The sequence below is a fragment of a genome, unplaced genomic scaffold, assembly GCF_019419815.1.
Source record: "Pyrus x bretschneideri cultivar Hongxiangsu unplaced genomic scaffold, Pyrus_bretschneideri_v1 Contig61, whole genome shotgun sequence".
Taxonomy (NCBI): domain Eukaryota; kingdom Viridiplantae; phylum Streptophyta; class Magnoliopsida; order Rosales; family Rosaceae; genus Pyrus; species Pyrus x bretschneideri.
In genome coordinates, this window is record NW_025999800.1 from 323,931 (window position 1) to 345,494 (window position 21,564).

At 36.3% G+C, this 21,564-nt stretch overlaps 3 protein-coding genes across 4 annotated transcripts; 2 read left to right on the forward strand and 1 right to left on the reverse strand.

Moving 5' to 3' along the window:
* Positions 1–433: 433 nt before the first annotated feature.
* Positions 434–1,496, forward strand: LOC125471804 (protein TIFY 6b-like). The gene is made up of 2 exons (XM_048572587.1): positions 434–1,031; positions 1,133–1,496. Exons 1-2 carry the CDS (start codon positions 541–543, stop codon positions 1,254–1,256), a joined length of 615 nt encoding a protein of 204 aa, XP_048428544.1. The 5' UTR covers positions 434–540; the 3' UTR covers positions 1,257–1,496.
* An 8,530-nt stretch (positions 1,497–10,026) lies between these two features.
* Positions 10,027–14,672, forward strand: LOC103929263 (oligouridylate-binding protein 1B-like). Its single transcript, XM_009338424.2, has 12 exons — positions 10,027–10,286; positions 11,224–11,285; positions 11,729–11,831; positions 12,009–12,085; positions 12,171–12,232; positions 12,327–12,414; positions 12,589–12,664; positions 12,937–12,967; positions 13,116–13,235; positions 13,418–13,503; positions 13,778–13,954; positions 14,133–14,672. The coding sequence occupies exons 1-12, from the start codon at positions 10,182–10,184 to the stop codon at positions 14,418–14,420; spliced, it is 1,275 nt and encodes a 424-aa protein (XP_009336699.2). The 5' UTR covers positions 10,027–10,181; the 3' UTR covers positions 14,421–14,672.
* A 213-nt stretch (positions 14,673–14,885) lies between these two features.
* Positions 14,886–17,305, reverse strand: LOC103929246 (protein FLUORESCENT IN BLUE LIGHT, chloroplastic-like). 2 transcript variants are annotated; one of them, XM_009338407.3, is made up of 5 exons: positions 17,151–17,305; positions 16,513–16,628; positions 15,902–16,064; positions 15,410–15,733; positions 14,886–15,248 (listed from the first exon to the last, which is right to left on the reverse strand). In XM_009338407.3, exons 1-5 carry the CDS (start codon positions 17,251–17,253, stop codon positions 15,046–15,048), a joined length of 909 nt encoding a protein of 302 aa, XP_009336682.1. In that variant the 5' UTR covers positions 17,254–17,305; the 3' UTR covers positions 14,886–15,045. The 2 variants fall into 2 exon arrangements, with proteins under 2 accessions (XP_009336682.1, XP_009336680.1); XM_009338405.2 differs by lacking the exon at positions 17,151–17,305 and having other exon boundaries at positions 16,505–16,628.
* Between the last annotated feature and the right edge of the window lie 4,259 nt (positions 17,306–21,564).

Sequence of the window (21,564 nt, forward strand, 5' to 3'; positions counted from 1 at the left end):
TTTTTAGAATGTCAATAAAAATTTCCTTCTATGTATACCTGAAATTAATTTAGCTCTCCACTCCTCCTACGTAAACATTAACAACGTAAAAATTAGTATTGAACTCACGTTTAAATTTAATATTTCTCATTTACAAACACGTAAGAATAATATCAGACCGGATCACGGGTGGCTCTTCAAGAGTCTCTGCTTTAAGTTGTTTTTATTACGAAATGTAGTTTCAAAGGCTTTTTCGTAAAAAGACAGGTAGAAGGTCACTCCCATCGCACTTGACTCCACGTGTTTGAATCCTATCTCCTCTTTATGCTTTTGCCATTCTTTTTCCTCTCAATTTTATAATGCAAAAAAAACGTGCTTGAAAAATCCAATAAAAAAATCAATATTCCTGCACAGGCAGCCTTACTTGACTTCCCCATTTATATTCCCATCCTCCCCCCCACTCATCCACTCCCCACCATTCAGCAAACCATCACCGAGATTACATCAAATTTTCTCTCTCAATTGTTTTCATCGACAATTTTCATCACAAAGATATCCGACATGGCAGCTGAGAAGTTGAATTTCGCACAGACATGCAACCTCTTGAGCCAGTTCTTGAAGGAGAAGAGAACCCTCCAAGTCGTCCCTCCCACAACCATGAACTTGCTGACGGCCATGGAGGCTGCTGCTAAGAACCCAGTTGATCAGACGGCTCAGACTCCGTCATCAAAACCCAGCATCGATTTGCTTCCGCATTTTACCAAAAACCCAGAAGCGGCTTTGGGAGATCAGCAGCCAGGATCTGCTGCCCAGATGACTATTTTTTATGGTGGGCAGGTGCTGGTTTTCAATGATCTGCAGGCTGAGAAGGCAAAGGAAATCATGGGTTTGGCTACAACTGGAAGCTCCAAGATTTCTGCTGGATTTGTGAAGAAATTGGGTTCTGAGAATCAGTCGAATGTTGTCGCTGAAAATAATTCTCAGGAAATTAAGGTGCCAACCCAGGCCAGAAGAGCTTCACTACACAAGTTCTTGGCCAAGAGAAAAGAAAGGTAAATTACTTTCCAAATTATTTATTTTCTGAAGGGTTTTTTTTTTAGTAAAAAACGAATCGAAGCGACGCATCTCCAATTGGGTTATTTAAAATTTTCAGGGTGACAGCAGTAGCACCATATCAACTGAACAACCAGAGAGCATCTTCTCCTGCCAAAAGTGACGAGCAAACGAGTTCGAGGGCACAAGGGCAAAGTTCAAAGCAGCTTGAACTCAGCCTCTAGTGATTAAATCGACTCACAATTCTAATTCCGTTTAGATTTATTATGTTAAATTGGGTTAGTTTCTGGCGACTTATGATCCTGACTGTGTAATTTGTTGTAAGCCAAAATTATTCTTCCATCAAAAATATATTTTTTGTGTAATTATTATTTTATCAATGAGATTGGATGCATAATCCATTTCTGAGAAACAAAATAAAGAAATATGAACAAAAGTTGGACTACTCTCCAACTGTTTTCTAATTACTTTTTCTTTTTTGGATTGAAATTTTTCCTGATTACTTTTTGGATATAAGCGATGGGAAGAATGTAAATTTCTGGTGTAAAAGTCAGGATTGTGGCCGCGGAGAGAGGGTGACCCTAATGTTTTTGTCAGCCTTTTGTATTTCTAGGATAATAGATAATCGTGGTTTGTTACTAATTTTTTTTTTTGAAAAATAAAATAAAATATTTATATGTTTTTGTTAGTCTTTTTTATTTCTAGAATAATTGATAATCATAGTTTGTTACTAGTTTTCTTTTTTAGAAAAATAAAATAAAATATTTATGTGGAGCAACTCTTAAAAATCTCTAATTATGAGTTTGAATTATGATGATGAACGTATTTACAAATTTAACTGTTTTTTTATACAAAAATATATTTACTCTAAGGATATAGGAAATAAATTAATATAAAACTCATCGACTTACGATTTTTGGGCGTCTTACATATTTTATATGTTTTTTATTTAATTTATCTATTAACAAAATCTTTCTTATCAATCAAAAAATAGGTGAAAACATCAAATTAATTCTGTCACCAAAATTAAAGAAAAAAAAGTAAATTATAGCAATTATTCTGTAACTTTAATCAAATTAGAGCAATAATCTCTTAACTAAAAATTTATTACCATTAGTCCCTCAACTCATTAAAATGTGTAGTTGTGGTCATTTTCGTCAATTTTGTTAAAATTTTGTCAAAATAAGTTATATTGGAATGACCATTGCTACAATTGGGGTCCCTTAACTCATTAAAATGTGTAGCTATGGTTATTTTCACCAACTTTGTTAAAATTTTGTCAAAATGAGTTATGTTGGAAATACCATTGCTACAATTGAATTAAAGTTAAGGGATCATTACTCCAATTGGGTTAAAGTTGAAGGATCAATGGTAATGAATTTTTAGTTGAAGGACCAATAGATTTTTAGTTGAGTGACCATTATTTAAATTGAATTAAAGTTAAGGGACCATTGCTACAATTTACTTAAAGAAAAAATAACCAAAATAAAAGTTAATGGCAATATAGTATTTTATGAACAAAATAGTTGTACCTTTTTTCTTTTAAAGCGTCACGACTTTTTTCTCTTCCACATTTTTTTAAAATAAATAAATTTTTAGTAATAAAATAGTTATTCAGAAACAGCTTATTGAATAAAATTCATATGAAGATCGTAAAAAAAAAAAGTTTTAGCAATCAATTTATATATTCTTTTTTCCTTTGTGTAAATTTTACATTAAACTTTTAATAAGTAATACATAACATGTATACAATTGCTAATTGACAACCAAAATAATATAGAAAAACTCTAAATAGCCGTTTGACTTAGTCAAAGTTGATCAAGTAAATCAGGATGGAAGTTCATCAACCATCTATTAATTAGTGTTGAAAGAATTCAAGTTCAAAGTTAGAACATTCCAATTTTTTTTAAGAAAAATGCTAAAGAGATCATAAATTAGAACCACATTTTGTAGATCTCATGACGTGGCGATTGATCCAATCATCAACTGCCACATTATGATCTATAAAATATAGTCTAAAAACATGGTTTTTCTAACATTTTTCTTTTCTCAACAATGTGTTCATAATAAGGATATGGAAATCAACTAGTATCAAACTCCTCATATACGAGATTTACCTAAAATCTCTCATCAATAAGTGAAGAACAATACTTTAAACAAAATAATTAATCTGAAAATTTTACAATGGACTAGTCTATAGCATAAATTATGTGATGAACTGACCGAATGTGTAATTAATAATTAAATAAATAAAACTTCAAAAATTAAGGATATCAGTACATATTATGCTCCCGTTATTAGTCTATTGGAAAACAAACTCAACTGATGTATACACATCAAATTAGTTATTATGGTCGTCTTTGTTTTAATTTTTTATTTGCATTTTTAATTAATTTGTGCACTAAATTGTTTAGGCTTTGCCGCCTTTCACACCCTTAACCCAGTTTGTCCAGACATTAAAGACTGGTTTGGAGTTTTGGTGCTTACAAAAGAACAGTTTATGAAAAAAATTAGAGACATCAAATGTGGTTAGGGTTGTCATTTGCAGTAGAAAAACATAGGAAAGTAGAAGCAGAATTTTACCATGCTTCTTATAAAAAAAACGCTTCTATTAAAGCATGCAAGTTAACCGTCTTCATTTAATGAAATTTTTAAATAGCAAGTACACCCTAGCTCATTTACGTTTAGAATTTTTTTGAGTTGCTACCACGTAACTTGGATTTTACTTGATATATAACTCTGAGTTGAATTGAGTTGAAATGAGGTTTATTCACACTGTGATTCGCAATATAATGGACCAATAGGTCCACTTGGTCGAAATCAAAGTAGGGAATAGCCTACCAATGGCGAATGCATTGAGGGGCAGGTGGTCAGCTAACTCTCCGAACTTCAGTGAACATTCTTGGATATCTAGGATGCTGACCCACTGAACTTTGGTGAATGTCCATAGATACCTTGGGTGTTGCCCTTTTGAAGATTAGAGTTGGCTTCATATATGACCTCCAACTGTTTGATAAAATGTTTGATAAGGTAAATACACAGTTGCTTCTTTGTTTGACAAGTTTGAACCCGGATGATTCATTATCGGCTTTTGATGAATAAAGGCTAATTTGTTTTGCTCAATTTTATCCGAATGAATTTACTACTTGTCAACTCTTGGCACTTGAAGATCAACTTGGGTATTATATTTTTGATATGCGTTCGAGTAGTGAATTTTCTCAATTGAAAGGAATTGGTAGTCCTGCAAAAAAAAATGGTGGAGACGGGGAGGAATAGAGTATATAATCATGTGTATTTGCTATTTACATTGGCTTTGGTTTTACCGGTTGCTACTGCTTCAGTGGAGAGAGTTTTTTCCGCTATGAATATTGTGAATACTCCATTGCGAAACCGAATGTGAGATCAATAGTTGAGTGATAGTATAGTGGTTTATATTGAAAGCAATGTTTTTTTCTTCCATTGATAATGAATCTATAATGCAAGGTTTTCAAAATATGAAAACGCATCGGGGACTATTGTAACTTGTATTGTTATTTGTTCTATAAGCTATGAATGATGGAACTATGGTTTAATTTTTAAGGTTATTATGTGTCTAAAAAATGCTTGTAAACTTTTACATGTGACCCCCTGAAATATTTTTCTTGAATCCACCATTGTAGCCTACTTCCCTACTTCATATCTTACCAATAACTCCATTAGATTTCGATAAAGTGGGTCACTCGTTTAGTCCTTTTTATCTTGGAGCAACATATATATGACATCTTACCTGAGATGAAATTACATATTAACTATATGGTTATCTTCAATTGTCTTTCATACATGGCCTCCTTATCCTTCAAATGTTTGTCAAATCACACTAATTTAGTTATTAATTAGTGTAGAAAGAATTCAAGTTCAAAGTTAGAATATCCCTTTTTTTTTTTTTTTTTTTTTTTAAGGAAAATGTTAGGGAGATCATAAGTTAGAACCACATTTTGTAAATCTCAAGATGCGGCGATTAATACAACCATAAACGACCACATAATGGTCTATAAACTATGGACTAAAAACATGGTCTCCGTAACATTTTTCTTTTCTTAACAATATATTTATAATAAAGGATATGAAAATAAATTGGTATCAAACTCTTTATTGAGCAAAAAATTTCGGGTACTGTAATTCTACACCAACAAGTAATCTTGAACAGGTTGAGAAGTCTTAGACACCATCTTCGCTCGCCATCAATGAGGGAGGAAGGGGACCTGCAATAAAACATTTCGATGCTCAAGTCAGTATTTGTTCAAAATGATTGCAATATTTCATAAAGTAATCTCGTCTTTCCCTCTCCACGCTAATGAGATTATTACCCTTTTATAGGCATTCAAGTATTGGGCTCCAAGTGTCACATCCTGATCTGGGCTCCACCACATCCTGGGCTCGACTCCGCCGTACCACGATATTGTCTGTTTTGGGCCTCGACCACGCCCTCACGGTTTTGTTTATGAGAACTCACACGAGAAGTTCCCAGTGGGTCACCCATTCTAGGATTGCTCTTGCGCGAACTAGCTTAACTTCGGAGTTCCGATGAACTCCGAAGCCAGTGAGCTCCCAAAAGGCCTCGTGCTATATGGAGGTGGACATGTACATATAAGACATAGAGGATCCTCTCTCCCGGACGATGTGTGATTTAACACCAAGTCTCACTCTCTTTCTATTTATCCATGTTCCATAAGTGGGTATCAGGTTGCTTAATTGTAGATCCACTTCCCATGATTGTCGTGTTAGTGGAGTAGCAATTTTTGGCTCCCACACTCCTCATATGCAAGATTTACCTAAGATCTATCACCAACAAGTGAAGAACAATACCTTAAACAAAATCATTAATCTGAAAATTTTATAATGGACTAGTCAGTCTATAGCATGAATTCTGTGATGAACTGACTTAATATGTAATTAATAATTAAATAGATGAAAATTCAACAATTAATTATATCAATACAAACGATGTTCTCGTTATTATATATTATGAATACAAACTCAACTGATGTATACATATCAAATTAGTTATAATGGTCGTCTGTGACACTAAGAACATCTCTAAATGAGACTTCAAACTCAAAACATCAAGATTGAAATTGATGGCTGACTTGGCAATTGACATATTGTCAATATTTTTCTTCCACCCAATATGCCAAATTTATTACTTCATTTATGATTTTTTTTATAACAAAAATAACAAAAAGTTAGGGTATTGATGGTTTAAAAATAATAAAAAAAATACTTAAATATACTAGGATTTAAGATAAGACAAGTGAAATACCTTTGGAAATAGCAAAATTGACTTAAAAGATACTTAAATATTTTAGCATTTAATGTCTGACGCCTTGAAGCAATGGTATCAATTTTGACATCTCATTTTCCATGTCAACTTAACCTTATTTTCACTGTCAGCTTTGACATCTCAGTTAGAGTAATTTTTGGCTTCCACACTCCTCATGTACGAGATTTACCTAAGATATCTCACTAACAAGTGAAGAACAATACCTTAAACAAAATCATTCATATGAAAATTTTACTATGGGCTAGTCTATAGCATGAATTCTTGATGAACTGACTTAATGTGTAATTAATAATTAAATAGATGAAAATTCAACAATTAAGGATATCAATATAGACGATGCTCCCGCTATTATCTACTGGGAATACAAAAAAACTCAATTGATGTATACACATCAAATTAGTTATTATGGTTGTCTATGACACTAAGAGCATCTCTAAATGAGACTTCAAACTCAAAACATCACATTTTAATTTGATAGCTAACTTGGCAATTTGACATATTGTCAATATTTTTCTTCCACCCGATATGCCAAATTTACCGCTTCATTTATGTTTTTTTTTATGACAAAAATAACAAAAAGTTGGGGTATTGATGGTTTAAAAATAATTAAAAAATAGGGTGTGGATATCACACACCCCATTTTACTTCTCACATACCTTTTTAATTTTCGGTCATCGAATCGGATGAATTGAAGAAGATCAACAGACATAAATTATCAAGAGGTGTGTGAGAAGTACAATGAGGTGTGGATAGCTTCCCCTAAAAAATACTTAAGTATACTAGCATTTAAGATAAGACAAGTAAAATACCTTTGGAAATAGCAAAATTGACATAAAAGATGCTTAAATATGCTAGCATTTAATGTCTGACGCCTTGAGCAATGGTATCAATTTTGACATCTCATTTTCCATGTCAGCTTTGACATCTTGGTTATAGTAAATGGTACGTTATTTGTTATTGTTATATGTCTATGTGACATTTTTGACATTTCAGAGCATCTCCAAATGAGATGTCAAATTTTAAACATCAAAATGATAGTTGATAGCTTATGTGGCAATTTGACATTTTGTACAATATTTTGTTCCACCCGATATGTTAAATAATAATGTCATTTAATAAACTTTTTATCTTTTTGTGGAGTCCAATTGTCACATCCCCGCCCGGGCCCCACCATATCTCGTACTCGACTCTGCCATAACACAATATTGTCCGCTTTAGGCCCCAACCACGCCCTCACGGTTTTGTTTCTGGAACTCACAAGAGAACTTCCCAATGGATCACCCATCATTGGATTGCTCTCGCGTGAACTCGCTTAACTTCGGAGTTCCTACGGAATTTGAAGCCAGTGAGCTCCCAAAATGCCTCATGCTAGGTAGAGATGAGAATATACATATAAGGCTTACATGACCCATTCCCCTAGGCGATGTGAGATGTTACACCAATAATTAAGCCAACCAATCAAATATTTAAAAAACATAACAACATTTGATTATATATTATATTAATCTATTAAAAATTTATTTAATGAATTTGACATCTGCTGTCAAATTTACAGCAAAAGGCTTTGTCTTCAAATGACCTAGTGCCGCATAAGAAATTGAAGGCTCAGTTGGAGAGAGTTTGCTACCATTTTTTACTGTTGTATGTTTACGTGGCAATTTTGACATCTCCTTTGGACGGAGATGCTCACATTTGAAGATGGCCTTAGACCATCTTCAAATGAGATGTCAAATTTTAAATCTAAAATTTTAATTTCAAGGCTTATGTGCCACTTTGACATATTTTAAAGTTTTGATCTCCAATCAATATATCAAATTTTAAACATAAAATAAAAATTCATATTTATTTTGTTTGCATTGGGAATGAAAGAAAATTAATTAAAAGGTATAAAAATATGGATACTACTTGGGTACTTCCCATGGAGTACCCAATTTACTCACTCTCTTAAGTGGCCCAATATGACACGAACATATGTTAATTTAAAACAATTTGATATAAACACTATTCTGTAACCAAACATCCTTCACCACGTAACCAAACATCCAACTCCTATTTCTCTTATCCCTTTGTCATTCTCCCCCAGTGATTGTTCATCTTCAAACTGACGCGGTTGAAGAGAGCGATTTCAGGTGGCGTCGTTGGGTAAGAGAGACTTTGGGGGTGGGCTTGTTGGAGAAAAGTGGGGTTGGGATTGGGTTCGTTGGAGAACAAATAAATGAGGGTTGGGCTCGCTGGTGAAGAAAGTAATTGTTAGTGGGATTGCCGCAAAGAGTGGGATTGAAGGTTGGGCTCGATAAAGAAGACAAGGATTTGGGGTGGGTACACCGTACAAGACAAGGATTGAAGAGGAAGCAAGGGAGGCAAGAGGCTGGAGATGGGATAGGGTGGGACTGACGGTAGCAGTGGTGTATTTTCCATGGCAGCACCAAATTGGGGAAGAAGGAGGTAGTGTTTATGCGTTTAAAGGGAAGAGATATGTTTGGGTATAGGTTTAAAGAGATGAGTGTATGTTTGGATGGTAGAATTATATGGACTTGAGTAAAATTTACTTTACACATGTCATGATTTTGTTGGGCCACTTAAGATAGTGAGTAAATTGGGTACTCTCTAGGAAGTACTCAAGTATTATCCTAAAAATATTTAAACAATGCTTTGATAATGAAAAGAAACAAAAGGATAATACTTTAAAACCAATAAAAAATTAATAAAAAGCATTCAATAATTAATTAAAAAATTTGAAGGTGCTATCAAATTTAACAGCAAGAGGGAGAGATATCATGCCGCATCAAATTTGACTTCTTGGTTGAAAAACATTACTGCTGTCTTTTGTTACCGTTATTTTAGATTTAAACATTTAGACATTTCATTTGGAGATGCTCTAAGGACTAAGTTTGAGATTGTGGTACTTGAAAAAAAAAAAAAAAAAAGCTTATTAAAAAATATGGGACATTAAATGTGTTTGGTAAAAAAAAAAAAAAAAACACTGTTGCCATTGACAGTATTAAAGTAAAGGAAAGTATAAGTAGGATTTACGATGCTTCTTAAAAAGCATTTTTTTAAAGCATGTAGATGAACAGTTCTCGTTTATGAAATTTTAAATAGCCCTAGCTCATTTACGATTAGAGTTTTTTTGAGTGACTGCCATGTAATTTGGACTCTACTTGATAGTTAATGATAAAAGATTTTCATACTTATTTTTAAAACTTTTTTATAGTATAGCGATAGTGTTAAAGTGTTAATGAGTTACATAGTTGTTAGGGAGAAGAATCAGCAGGGTTAGAACACGCATTGAATGCATATACATAATTAATTTCTACCACTACGGTAAAACGTAATTTATTAATTCTTAAAATCTTAATATGGAAAAAAAATCTGAAAAAAAATGGATAGTGGGCTAGAGAAAAATCTAGCCACAACCCCTAAATCCAGGCTCAAGTTTTGAAAGGAGGCTTTTAATTTGGAAAGGTCCAAATTGACCAAAAATGGGCTGAAATGGTCTTTGGACAGAAACCCTAATCCTATTAGGAAAGCCCAACCAAGTCCTAATCAAAACCTTATTAAATTCATAATCCATAATTAAGCAAGTTTATCCATAAAATTAAAGTGGCCACGTGTCAGGTGGCAAAGATTTTGGTGAGGGGGAAGGGGCAAATAATTCGTTCAGCTCAGTGATGTTATCAGTCCCAATAGCCATTTTTGTCTTGTTTTTCTTCTCTCTCTGTCAAGAGTCATCTATCTCCCTCTTTCTTTCGATAGAGGCCCTCTGCTCGAACCCTAACGCTCAAATTTCTCGGCAAAACCCCGACTTTCTCGGAGAATCACGGAGGAAATGCAGCACCAGAGGCTGAAGCAGCAGCAGCAACAAGCTCTGATGCAGCAGGCTCTTCTCCAGCAGCATTCCCTCTACCACCCTGGCCTCTTAGCTCCTCCTCAGGTTCGACCTTTCTTTCTCCGTCTTGCTGCTCCAATTTCCCGTCCTCCGGCTTCGATTCTGCTTTCGGGTTCGATTTTGGTTTTGGTCTTCCATCTCCGATTGTCTTTGTGTGTGATTGCAGTACGGCAGCTAGGGTTAGTTGAGTTCCTCTTCCTTCTCGTGTTTCGGAAGTACCGATTCCGAAAGATGGGATTTTCGGGAAATTTCCTTTTGTGGGAAAGTTTTGACTTTTATTGTTTATGCTTTTTTATTGCTTCTCGGTAGTGAAAAATGAGCTTGGGGCTGTTACTTTTTGGGTTTTCTCTCATTCGTGTTATGTTTCGGAGCTGAGCGGAGCTCGATTCTCGGAGGTTCTGCGATTGGTGTTGAATAAGATTGAATAGTAGTTCGTTTTGTTTTTTCGGAATTCTGAAATGGGGAAGAACTGTTTGCATCTTGACACTTTTTGTTATCTTTTTGTCGTAGTGGAATGGTATGGAAAATAGAAATAGGAGACTCTATTAGCGTTTTTAATACTCTGTGGTTTTTCGAATTGTTTTTTTTTCGTGCATTGGTGCTTTGGTTGGTGGTGATTTCCAAGCCTCCAGTAAGTTGCGGATAACAGTTATCGGTATAGAAGTAAACCAAATACTCATTTGGCCCTGTCTTAGAATTTTGATAAAGTTAAGAGGAGTCGCACTTTAGGTTATCTTTAGTTCCCTGCCCACCATGTTTTTGTCTTGCATAAGCATTTTTTCCCAGATGGACCACTAGTACTTTAGTTTGTCGTTGTTGGGTTCCGGTGCAAATGATTTTGCTGTTAGGTTGAAGTACTCCTGATCTTGTTGATAAATAAGCAAGGGAATTAGTTTCTTTTGATTTAGGTTTATTTTATTTTTTGCTTCTGGCTTTTTAGGTTCCTTTATTTTCTTTTCTTTTTCACATTTTTATTTTGCAGATAGAGCCAATCCCAAGTGGAAATCTGCCTCCTGGTTTTGATCCAAGTACTTGCCGCAGTGTGTGAGTGTTTGTCTAGACATTTTTTTTACTTTCTATTTTGAGTTTTTATTTGTTTCACCTCTATGCTTATGTAATTATTTTGTTTCTCTGCATTATCGTACCCCTGGTCGATGACTTGATATTATTATCTTCACTGAATAGCTTTATGATAAGTTTATCTTTTCCATGGATGCTTTGCATTTGGCCATGCTATATCTTACTAAAGTAATAAAAAATTTCAAGTATCTGAAATTACCCATCCTTCTCATAAAATAACCCTCTCACTCGCTATGTTTTCTGTTAAAAAAATCCAGACGAAGTTACCTATGTGTAACTAAAATTGTGTTTTTTTTTTTTTTTTTTTTTTTTTTCTGGTTCAGTGTGATTAGTTGATTACGAAGTGTTTAATTTCATTTCTTTTTTATCTTCTGGTTTAAACTTTTGTTTACTTTGAAAAATTTCAGGTACGTGGGGAACATCCATACCCAGGTGACAGAACCACTTCTTCAAGAGGTTTTTGCAAGTACTGGTGCTGTTGAAAGTTGCAAACTTATAAGAAAGGAAAAGGTAAGTTTGCAACGGTGCACATATTCGTCTGCGGTTTTTTTATCTGTTCTCTGTTCAACAATCCTCTCGCCGTATGAAAATTTCTGGACTTGACTAGTTTACTATGAGCCTAACTCAATTCTACCATATGGTGATCATATAATTGATAATTTTTTTTTTTTTTTGTGCCTTCTGCAGTCATCCTATGGGTTCATTCACTATTTTGATCGCAGATCAGCTGCTCTTGCAATAATGTCTCTCAATGGCAGGCATCTGTAAGTACAAATTAATTATGCTCCTTGTTAATTTTGTTTGCTTATATTTGTACTTTCTCTAAAATCTTTGATATGTGATCTTCAGGTTTGGGCAGCCTATCAAAGTAAATTGGGCATATGCTAGTGGTCAGAGGGAGGATACATCAGGTTGGTTTTTGTTTTTCTTTCGTTGAACCAATTTAAATGATGCTTTGGCATTTATCATTGAGGTTAATTATAATACTGTCTTTCTGATGTGCAGGTCATTTCAACATTTTTGTCGGTGATCTCAGCCCTGAGGTTACTGATGCTACATTATTTGCATGCTTTTCTGTTTATAACAGTTGTTCGTAAGTGTCTTCTCGAGCGCTGGTTTTCTTAGTTTCATATATTTAATAAAACCTCTGATGACTAATAGTTAAGACGTGGAAGTCTTGCGTTCATCTGCTAACATTTGTTAAGTTTACATTGTAATCCATTGTGTGTTCTTCAGATGCCTAATTAGATTGTTTTGTTGGTTCTAGAGATGCAAGGGTTATGTGGGATCAGAAGACGGGGCGTTCAAGAGGCTTTGGGTTTGTCTCATTCCGAATCCAACAGGTAGTATTTTTGTGGAACATTTTACCTTTGTTATCTTTCAGATGCGTGTTGAATTCTTTTTTGTTAATAATCTATTGTGAGTCTGAATGGTAGTTTCTGATGGACTGGTAACTGAATGCAAGGGATTAGGATGAGTGAACTTAGGTAACGGCTTGGTATAATGACATCAAATTTTCTTCTAAAGAGTCAATAGTTTAGAGCCAGCCTCTGCCTTTATAAGTGTGTTCATTTGTAACTAAATTGATTTTCATGACTCTCATTTTCATTGTCAGGATGCTCAAAATGCGATCAATGACTTAACTGGTAAGGATGATGTTCTTCTTCCTATTCAAAAATTATTTTGACAAGTTTGTTGAAAAAATGCATGCGGGATAAGTACAATAGTTCTGGGTTCCCCTCTTGTATTCCTTCTCTCCATATTCTGAACTATCTTTTTGGCTGTGATATCCAGGTAAGTGGCTCGGCAGCAGACAGATACGTTGCAACTGGGCAACAAAAGGGGCTGCCGCCAATGAAGACAAGCAGAGTTCAGATGCTAAAAGTGTGGTGGAGCTAACAAATGGCACATCAGGTGAGCTTACCACCGTGTTCAAACTCGTTTTTTCCCTTTTCTAACACAAAAGATGTTATGTCTAGTTTGACTGGAAAATGAGAGGAAAATAATTTGGTTTGTAGCAATTTCTTATACACTCTGTTTTGTGTAAAAAGATACAGTCCTCTGCCTAAGACTCATATTCTGTTTTCATTGTGCAGAAGATGGAAAGGACACAGCAAACAGTGAGGCTCCGGAGAACAACCCTCAGTATACTACTGTTTACGTGGGCAATCTTGCTCCAGAGGCAAGAAATCCTCTCTCTCTCTTGCACCGCGCAAACGTGCGCTGTTGCACCATTACTTTCTGCTATGCCTTGGATATGAATTGATACACAAGTTTTTTGGGTACAGAACTGAGTTTGAATTTTCTACCATGATTGCTTCTTAACTTGAACTTGAGTTGGTGGTTTTTAACTTCTGGAAAGAGGAATAGATGTGGAGAATAAAATGAATATCTTCACTACTCGGGGATCATAGAAATTCCAGTATCATTAAATTTTATTGGTCTTATTCTTACAGGTCAGTCAGCTTGATCTGCATCGCCATTTTCATGCTCTTGGTGTTGGAGTGATTGAGGAAGTTCGGCTGCAGCGTGACAAGGGCTTTGGTTTTGTGAGATTCAGTACCCACGCTGAGGCAGCTCTGGCTATTCAAATGGGAAACACTCAGTCCATCTTGTGTGGTAGACAAATAAAGGTGCGCTTCTATGCTTACTACTAGAGCTGTTATAAAAAGTATTACCGTAACACCAAAAGTAGTGGACTAGATCGGTCGATCATCCTGGGACATCACGTAGAGACCCATTTGCATGTCTACTGTTCAAGTGTTTATTCTTTCTCTTACTCTGCATTGACTGTTTGCCTTTATTATGTAGTGTTCTTGGGGTAGCAAGCCTACTCCACCAGGAACAGTTTCAAACCCACTCCCGCCGCCAGTGGCAGCAGCACCTTTACCGGGCCTCTCTGCAACCGACCGTTTGGCCTATGAACGGCAACTGGCAATAAGCAAGATGGGTGGTGTCCATTCCCTCATGCACCCTCAGGGACAGCATCCCCTTAAGCAGGCAGCATTGGGAATGGGCACAGCTGGAGCAAGCCAAGCTATATACGACGGTGGATTCCAGAATGTTGCTGCTGCCCAGCAGCTCATGTACTACCAGTAGTAATACATAAGGGTATCTGTTAAATGGCACGACCTATATAATCTATTTCCTGCATTGTGCAGGTGTTATCTGAGTTATAAACCCCATTAGGAATCTTTTTTATTATTTCTCCCCCTTAAGCGGCGACGGTGAGGTTGTTACCGTACCCTGCCTTATGTGCTTGCTGTCTGTGTGGGTATGTAACATGTATGATCTGTTTTCGACTGCGTTATGATGAGTGGTTATTTATTAGAGGAAGTTGGGTTTTCCACACTTGTTTTCAGTCTCTTCATTTATCGTTTTGGCTACGAGTCTACCGTTGATTATAACAGTAAAATCGACACCCCTTCTTCGGTTGTTACTAGCTGAAAGCTATTTTCGAGTTGTGCAATATCGCTAATGGATTCACCGGTCACCTTCGCATACAAAACTCGGCATTTTCTACAAACTAAGGTGACAGAGACGGGGTTTGACGGAGTAGGCAGATTAACCAAAGGCATTCTGTATTAAACCACTTGTACCGCGAAACCAAATCAAAACGTTCTGGGATCTGCAGGTTAGCGCCGGTGACAAGTCATCTACACCCCCTCGTGATATGCCAACATAACTCTGTAACTAATAGAGAGAACTTTTGGGCGAAGCTGATTCAGTCGGACTCCAACCTCGCAATGTAATTGTCGTAGAACTTCCCTGCACGCTCGAGATCTCCAAGCTCGGTATAACAATCAGCAATTGCTCCATAAGCTTCTGTGTTTCCTGAGTCTTCTCCTTCTCGCTCGGAGATGTCCAAAACCATAGAATGGTATTTAATGGCGTCTCGGTACTTACCCAATCTTTGCAGTGAGGCTCCTGACAGAAGCAAATGGCAATTAATAAACAAAATCAGAACGGATTTCCAATCTACAGGCCAGCTCAATTAGACAGACACAGTTGGAACTGTTGAACATCGTCGATACTGTCTTCTGAAGCTAAGAAATAAGGCTCATGGAACAAGGGGATCAGAAACAAACCTAAACCTCTTGCAGCTTTCTTTTCCTCAATTGGGTCCTTCATACTTTGGGCAAGCTCAAGAGCTGTCTTAAATTCGTCAAGTGCTTTCTCCGTTTCTTGATTTCTTAAAAAATTCTTCCCAGCCTTCAGTCGAGATATCATCTCGTGCTTCCTTGGGTCAACTATCACCTCACTCTCTGGTAGTATTTTTGCACCAATCGGTGAATAACTCAAGCTAGGAGCATACGATTCAATCTTAGCTTGCCTTCTTAGAGATTGATTAATTTGACGCAACTGTTCATTCACTCGCTGTAATTCTCCTTTCCTTTGCCGAGCAACCAAGCCTATCATAGAAGCGCTAAACTATCAACAAACTGCTCAACATGGCTATCATATAAAGATATCGTTGAAACAAATAAAATCAACAGAACTACTTACAACAGTTTCAAAAGCAAGCACATAAACCTAATGGAACAGAATTGATGGTAATTAATAACCCAGTAAAATCTTACCACCAACAGTGGCCCCTACAAGGGCTACAAATAGCAGTATGGGCATGCTGAAACCGGAGTTGTCAGCTTCACACGTTTCCGCCAAAGCTTGCAGTGGTGTTGTCAACATTAAGGAATTGCCGAGAAGAAGTCCCATTGCCGGGAATCTCAACTTTGCGTCTCCCTGCACAAGTAATAATTTCCACATGAGAGTCACAAAAAAGCATTGTTGAATACAGATCAGCACATCATACGGGATAGAAAGTAACAACGCAAAAAAATAGTAATTCGGACACATACGTATTCATGAAACTAGCCAAATTCAAAAATACTGTATATCCCAATCCATTACATCCGACGATGCATTTGTCAATCTATGAAAATCAACCCACAGGGGGATTATATACATATATGACTTGAACGAAGCACCACAATGCATAAGCTCATCATGTTTTCGCCAAAAACCACCCAACAGAATACGATTAGTGTTGTCATCTTGCACAATATCATATCTAATATTGCCTTTACACAAGTTACAAAATAGGCAAGGTGGCGAATATGAAAAACCCGAATCAACCAAAAGAATGCACAAACAAATCAGAAACATCTGGTGCAGGAACTCACCGTCATACCTGACATTTTGATTTTGGCAACATATGGTGGATCTCATACACTCCATGTACAGCATTTCCAAATGACGAAACAAGATTTTCGACTTTAAATGGAAGAGAAGGCAACTTCCCGGGTTCTAACAACGAAAAACACTTTATGTCAATATGCAGATGAGTTTCAAATTAAGTAACACCACCAATTCTTGCAACAAAATAATGTACTTACTACTAACCTACGATGCACGGACATGGACACGGACACAGAGATACAACTCAAGATACCTCGAATTAACAAGAAGAATTGTTGTATGACCACGAGGGAATACCACATGACACGGGTATACGACTGTTTATATCAATGTGCATATGAGTTTCAATTAATACAACTTTTTGGCTCTCAAAGGTAATGCAAAAAAAATTACAATATTCAATAACTTTCGTCTCCTCACATTTCCACTCGTATGCAAGCTTATTCATTCAGTTCAATTTAGGGAAGAAAAAAATGGAAACTTTTTAAATTTTAGTTTCCTTGACTTTCTCAGTAACCAAACAGAAAGTAAAATTTCCCAAATTCGAAAACTCAAGGTCACTAAGAAATTCGAAGTCACATTCGAAGTCACAAGTGAGCAAAAGCAATGGGTACAGACGGAAGTACTGACCGGAAAGATTGGGCTTGAAGGAAATTTGATCGGACGGCGGAGATCGGCAGGAGTTCTTGGGGTGAGTGAAGAAGCAGCAAAAGAAACGGGGTACCACTGCCATTAGGTTCGGATAAACGTTGGTGTTTGTTTCCAGGGGGATTTTCGATATAAGCAGTCAGAATCTCTGTCTGTACAAAAAAATGGTTTTATTTACATTACTGCCACTGGTTATCCGACGCGATCACATATCATTTTATTTTGGATTATTTGGTGGCGTAATGTCGCTTAATTATTTTTTGGACTAAATATCAGTTTAATACCTCAAGTTTCGTGGTTTTCAATATTTGGTACATGAAGTTTTTTTCGTCCAAGAGTTATACTTAAAGTGTTAATTTTGGGACAGTCTCATACATCCGTTAGTCTGACTTTTAAGTATTCCGTTAACTGATGACGTGATGCCTATATGGATAATGACTAGGCATCATGTGTCGTTAAGGGATCTATGTGGAAATTAAAAATTCAAGCTTGCCCCACTTGGACATTTAAAAATAATAAAAAATTAAAACTTAAAAAAAAAAATTAAATTAATTTTTTTTTCTAGGCTGTCTCCTACTTTTCCCCCCAAGTCCCAACCCTTCTCCTTCCCTCCCTCCCTTCTCTCCTCTTTACCCACCCAAATTAATTGATTCTCCAACTCCCACTTCGATGGTCACCGTTCCCCTCCTTTACCACTAGTTTCCACTTTAATTAATTCTTGCTTTCAATTCTTCTTCTCTACACGAGGACACCCAAATCTTGCAGGTACTATCTCTCCTCCTCGATCTGTCTTTCTCTACCTCTATGATTTTTAATTTTTTTTCTTCCATTTTTTGTGAATTTGAAGGAAGTTCAGAATCAAATCTCCGCCAAGAACAAGTGGATTTGCAGGACGTCAGGGTCTCTAGGCTAGATGTGGGTAGGGGTTCGATTCGGAAGTGCCCAACGGTACGAATTCTGGGTCGAATTCGGGAAGATCCACATTGGCGTCGGATTTCGAGCAAAGGCTCGGAGGCCTTGACTGAATCCGAAGGAGGATGGTAGAGATATGCGGCCTTGGGCTTGGCGTGTTGGAGGATTGGGCTTCGTGAATAACTTATGCGGCATCGTCTCTTGGTTGAGGCTGGGTTTTGGGGTGTGGAGGATGGGGTTAGGTTTTGGGATGAGGAGGATGAGGGTTTGGAGCGGAAGACGTAATAGTTAGACTAACAGATGTATGAGATTGTCCCAAAATTAACACTTTAGGTATGACTCTGGGACAAAAAAAACTTCATGTACCAAATGTTGAAAACCATGAAACTTGAGGGTAGTAAACTGATATTTACCCTTATTTTTTTATTTTTTTGGTTACAAATGGTTGTTTAATACTCTAGCGTCTTATGTAAACATTTCGATTCGTGTTTAATAATATTTAACATTTCAACAAAAAAAAAAACACAAAGCAAAAAGGGCCAAACAAACTACACACCAAGGTCCAAACCATATACACAACACAAAATTGGACCTTACAAACCACACACAAAGGGCCAAAACAAAGGTTAAAGCCCAAAAACAAAGACCCATCGAAAAAGAACCCTTGTCTTTTGCTACAACTGCCTCTGTAGCACCGCACGAACAGCAGGAACCAAGTACACCATCGGACACCATAATTCCAACCAATCAACACCTCAGAGATAGGAGGAAGAAAGACCAAAGGAGAAGAAAACAAAGAAGATTGTGAGAATCCCAAAAGCAACACTGCCAATAAAGGCAAACTAAGAGAATGAGTTGGAGCAGACACTCGAGCTGATATGAAGACCGAAACTCGACACACCTTCTCGATGTACCATGATAGATCATGGTCAAAAGTGACTGCAGACCAAACAAGGGTATAAATTGATGAAGGATGATGCCAAATCGAAAATAAATAGGATCAGCTTTGTGGGGATAGATAAGGGACATGAAGATGGAGTGATGGATTGGATGGATATAAGGAATTAATTGAGTAGGAATAATGGCATCAAGGATGCATGGTCGCACTGATTATGATGGATAGCAGAGGAAGAGTAGTAACAGAAAATAAGGGAGGGAAAAGCAAAAAGAAAAAAAAAAAAAGGATTACCACCGACCCTAGCCATAGCTTGGGTCGGCTGCCGAACGGAAAAACCAAGAACAAAAACCTCACACCAGAGGTGAGAAAGAGTCTCAGTTAGAGAGAAAGACTCTCATCGACTCGGGAGAGAAGGTTAATGTCGCTTAATTATTAAGTGTGTTCTTTTTCCAAGAGTGTTTCATCTCTTCATCTACTTTCTAATGAAATTTTTATTTATAAGTTTGTTTATCTGTAAAATGACTGACAAGAACCTTACAAGATTTGTAATAATATTAATTTGGGCACGAAAAGGTAATAGGGGCCCTAGACTTACATTGGGTTGTGAAAAAAATGGACAACAGGTAAGCCGAATTTGGAAACAAAAATCATAAAAAATGAGGAGATAAGGAATTCTGAAACGAAAAAGTGTGAATGCCATTTTAAATTAAAGGTAATAAGGTAGCAACTTATGATGATTGAATTCTGTGGTAGTTATTAAAGTGCATAATCACACATCAGCTCAACATTTGAAGGTTAATTCATTTGTTGTAGATTATTGTCGGAAGAGACTTCGTTGTTGAAGAAATAGTATTTCAATCTTAAGGACTAATAGTAGGTGGGAAATAGCATATTAGAGGTTATTTCAAAGAATAATAGTGGGCGAGGAAATAACATTTAATTTTTAAAATTTTTATGGTAGGTGAGATTATAATGTGAGTGGAAAAATAAGACTTTGGATGGGTCTAGGAACTTTAATTTCTTTTTTTATTTTACTTGACATGAAACGTCCATTACACCCTTTGTAGCTAGTAGAAACCCTTTTTTTTTTCCTTTAGAAAAGAAGTTTCATAATTTCATTTCACAGCTAAAAGGCAACTCATTTAAAAAGTAGGAAGGCTCTCCTCTTAAATTACATCACAAATAAAATTGAGAGGTTCCTCAAACCAAGTATAAACATCTGAATAACGGAGAGCAAGGCGTGTTAGGTGATAGGTAGCCTCGTAGCTTGACGGCGGACATGGGAAGAAGTTTCAATTACAACTAACAACAAAGCATTTGAATCATCGATTAATGGACTTATAGAAGCTTGATTCAAAATGTTCTGCAAAGCCGTTATGATAAAAAAAAGAATCGCTCTCAAGAATGAAATTTTGATATCCCTTTTACATAGCCATATTAAACCTTATCTAACAGCTAAAGCATTCACTTGTGGTAGAGAAGCCACATTGTTGAAGTTCTGCACACTCAATGAGTCTCATTCTATGTTCCGTCAACATTAATCTTAAGTTTGTCAAACCTAAGGAAGGAAGGAAAAGGGTATGGGAAATCTCCTGCCACCATATTAGAGCACGAGATACAATTTGATCAGATAATACATTGGAACCGGACCATAGTTTTAAAATCTCGGCGTTCCATATTGCCAACAAAATCATAATGAAGCTTTCAAACTCATATTTTTCAGTCTCTAGTTTGGTTCAAGGACCCATAGATAAAAGGATTTGCCTAGAAGAATAGTGTGAGGGATACCCAGATTAGATGATATCATAGTTGGGGTTTCACCATAAAATTAGTTGATAATATGGGAAACAGTCCAATTACTTATATGCACATGCAATGTCTATTTTTTCATTGATGTAGAATTCACCCTTAACATACCTTCTCACTTATGGAGAATTTTCAAGCCTAACACATGAACAACACAAATCGGGTGACATGGAGCATGTGTGGCCGTTGTGGAACAAAAAATAATCAAGAAAAATATGGAGGCAATACGTGGATTTTTGGGTTTAAAAGACAAGATTACGCTTGAGACACATCAGAACTCCTACGTGCGAGCAACGAATAATCATCACTCAATCAAGGTTAAGAGTGATCAAAATAGGTATTTATTCAAAACCTATTTCATCCATCCTCATCAAAATTTCCCCACAAGGTAACTCCCAAATTATTTCTTTCAAATTATATTGATTAGCTAATTAATTTGTTTATTACTCAATTAATTCATTAATTAGCTAATTGATGGTGATTAACACCCAAAAAGCCACTAAAGTGGGCGGTTCACATCTTTCCCAAAGGGGCCGGCCACACCCCTATAAATATCACCCCATTTTCTTCAAAAACCTAAGTTGAATCCTCTCACAAAATTCTCTAAATTCTCCAAACTTTTTTCCCTCAAAATTCTAACCTTGGCATCTGAGGTTCATCAGCCAACCCCCCATTTATCGTGGGCGTGTGAGGCTCTTGACCTTGACCTAAGGTGTTTATTATTTTTGAGGTGCATTTTCGTCCAAGAACAAGAAGAAAGAAATTTGCATCCACAAATTG

What these genes read in the sequence shown, in the direction of transcription:
- LOC125471804 (XM_048572587.1), top strand. Translation starts at nt 541, where the DNA reads ATGGCAGCTGAGAAGTTGAATTTCGCACAGACATGCAACCTCTTGAGC. An exon ending in TTGGCCAAGAGAAAAGAAAG is followed by an intron (nt 1,032 to 1,132) that starts GTAAATTACTTT and finishes TAAAATTTTCAG; the next exon opens with GGTGACAGCAGTAGCACCAT.
- LOC103929246 (XM_009338407.3), bottom strand. Translation starts at nt 17,253, where the DNA reads ATGGCAGTGGTACCCCGTTTCTTTTGCTGCTTCTTCACTCACCCCAAG. An exon ending in TGCCAAAATCAAAATGTCAG is followed by an intron (nt 16,065 to 16,512) that starts GTATGACGGTGA and finishes TTACTTGTGCAG; the next exon opens with GGAGACGCAAAGTTGAGATT. An exon ending in GAAAGCTGCAAGAGGTTTAG is followed by an intron (nt 15,249 to 15,409) that starts GTTTGTTTCTGA and finishes TGCTTCTGTCAG; the next exon opens with GAGCCTCACTGCAAAGATTG.
- LOC103929263 (XM_009338424.2), top strand. Translation starts at nt 10,182, where the DNA reads ATGCAGCACCAGAGGCTGAAGCAGCAGCAGCAACAAGCTCTGATGCAG. An exon ending in TCTGTTTATAACAGTTGTTC is followed by an intron (nt 12,415 to 12,588) that starts GTAAGTGTCTTC and finishes TGTTGGTTCTAG; the next exon opens with AGATGCAAGGGTTATGTGGG. An exon ending in GCTAACAAATGGCACATCAG is followed by an intron (nt 13,236 to 13,417) that starts GTGAGCTTACCA and finishes TTCATTGTGCAG; the next exon opens with AAGATGGAAAGGACACAGCA.